The sequence below is a fragment of the Merops nubicus genome, unplaced genomic scaffold (assembly GCF_000691845.1).
Source record: "Merops nubicus isolate BGI_N331 unplaced genomic scaffold, ASM69184v1 scaffold37297, whole genome shotgun sequence".
Lineage (NCBI taxonomy): Eukaryota > Metazoa > Chordata > Aves > Coraciiformes > Meropidae > Merops > Merops nubicus.
Window position 1 is genome coordinate 1 of NW_008620261.1, and position 2099 is coordinate 2099.

Below are 2099 nucleotides of genomic sequence, written 5' to 3' on the forward strand. Positions count from 1 at the left end.
AGAGGGGGGGGACTGGCAGGTTTTGGGTGGCCAAGGAGAGCCCCCCACTGCCCCCACAGAGCCCCGGTGACTGTAGCAGGCACTGAGAGCAGCCTGGCCGAGCACCCCAGCTCCAGCTGCTCACTGGGTGAGCTCCAGGGAGTGAGGAGATGAGGAGGGCGAGCCCAGGGTGGGCAGGACTCACTTTCCCGATGAGCTTGCCCCTCTTGCTCATGCAGATGTACTTCTCACTCTCCGCCCCCTTGATGCGGACGCGGCTCCCGAACGTGTCTGTCTCCACAATCAGTTTGGCTACCAGGAAAGGAGAAAGGGGCAAAAGTGACCCCCGGGGGCACCCAAACCATCCCCATCTCCTTCTCCTTGCCTCCATCTCACCCCCAGCCCCCCTGCCCGTCACTGGGAGGGGGGGGGATAGGACAACACTGTGCCGAGCCCCCCCAGCCATGATGCTAAAGGGCTTTTGTGAAAAGCCAGCAGAGTCAAACCGGGCGTTTGATGAGAGCAAAACCCCTTCCAGCCCCCCGGCACATCCTCATTGTCGGTGATTCAATGAGTTCTCCGGGGCTAGACCCAGCCCAGCACCCGGTGGGTTAATTATCCTCATCCTCATTGTCTCCTGCGAAGCTTGGGAGTGACGCTGAAACCAGCGACCCCCACGGGTCCTGCTCTCCTGGCAGCAAGCAGGGAGACCTGGAAAGGTGGCAAAGCCGCCTCGCCAGGCTGGCAAAAGCCTTTCCCAAAGTTCTGAGGTGTCGAGGGTGCCAGGGTGGCCTTTGGGGTGCTGCGATGCCCATCGGGGGCGGCGAACCCCACGGGGAAGGGCGTGGGGCTGGTGGGTGGGCTGCCCACCACGTGTGGGTGTTGAAGGGGCTGAGGCTGGGACGAGGTGATTTTCCTGCAGGAAAAGTCACCTGCCTCATGCTGGGCAGAGACTAGAAAGCACAAACCCCAAAATACAGAGCTAACAAACGCTGCAAAGTATCAGAGAAACGCAAGATTGGGGCAATTCTGAGGTCGGGGCTGGCTGGCTGGGAGCTGCACCCTCACAGGCATCTAGAGGAGGATTTTTTGGCTACAAAACCAACCGACTGAGGCAATTAAAAAGCTTTCTGCACCCCAATTTCCCCCCCGGGGAGCCAACAGCCCCTTACCAAACTTGTTGCCGTCCTCGGCGGTGGCCGTGATGCGCCTGCCCGTGACCTGGACGTGTTTGCCACTGGTCCTGCTGTAGAGCTGGTACTCCCTGATCTGCCGCCGGCTCAGCTGGTCGCTCACGGCCCCCTGGTCCCTCACGTACTGGTTAAAATTAGGAGACGGTTGATTCTCCCCCTTTGTTTACAAAGGGAAAAATAAAATCAATTTGTTTTGGAGAGCCGCCGGCGAAGGGGATGGAGGAGGGAGCCCGGGGCGGGGGGCGGGGGGGACAGATACACCCCCCACACTCCAGCCATCGCGGGCCACATTGGTCCCCCCTGGGCAGCGGTGGAGGCGCTGGGAAGATGCTCTGGAGCTGAGAGTGATGGGCACGGCAGGCAGGGAGAGGCAGAGGTGTTGTCTTGCATCCCATGCCCCAGGAGAGCATCCTTCCCTGCGCCCCCTCCGGGCTCAGCCGGGCAGCCCCTCGCTCCTGGCCACATCCCAGGGCCAAAGGGGCACTCGGCAGCATCTCCTGCTCGGGCAGCACCCTCTGCTCCTGAGAATCGGGCTGGGGTAGGGGGGCTGAGCTCACAAAACATCCCCCGGGACCCTCGTGTCCCTGCTGGGTGTGCCAGGGGCAGAGCTGTCCCCTCCCAAGCTCTGGGGGAATAAAACACCTCTGGGACCCCAACCCCCTACAGGGAGAGGGACCAGCAGCTGGTGACTGCAGAGGAGCTGGGGAGGGGGATTCGTGCTGGGGGTCAGCCCAGTGCCTGTACTGGACTCCAACCAGCACCTCCCCACACGCATCCTGAGAGGAAAATGGATTTAAGCCCAGTGCAAGAGGAAATCTGGGGGCTCAAAGGGTGCCAGCCTTGGCTGAGACACCCCAAAACCCAGCTCTGGGCAGGGGATGTGCTTCAGGAGCTCACCCCAGGGGAAGATCCAGGGAGAGTTAAGGG

General features: G+C 61.6%; 1 protein-coding gene across 1 annotated transcript; it reads right to left on the bottom strand.

The window, feature by feature from the left end:
- Window positions 1–184: 184 nt before the first annotated feature.
- Window positions 185–1329, bottom strand: LOC103776551 (fibroblast growth factor 17; the record flags this gene model as incomplete). The annotated part of the gene is made up of 2 exons (XM_008944062.1): window positions 185–291; window positions 1152–1329. Coding segments are annotated over 2 exons (285 nt in total), but the record flags the coding sequence as incomplete, so codon positions are not given.
- Window positions 1330–2099: the final 770 nt, after the last annotated feature.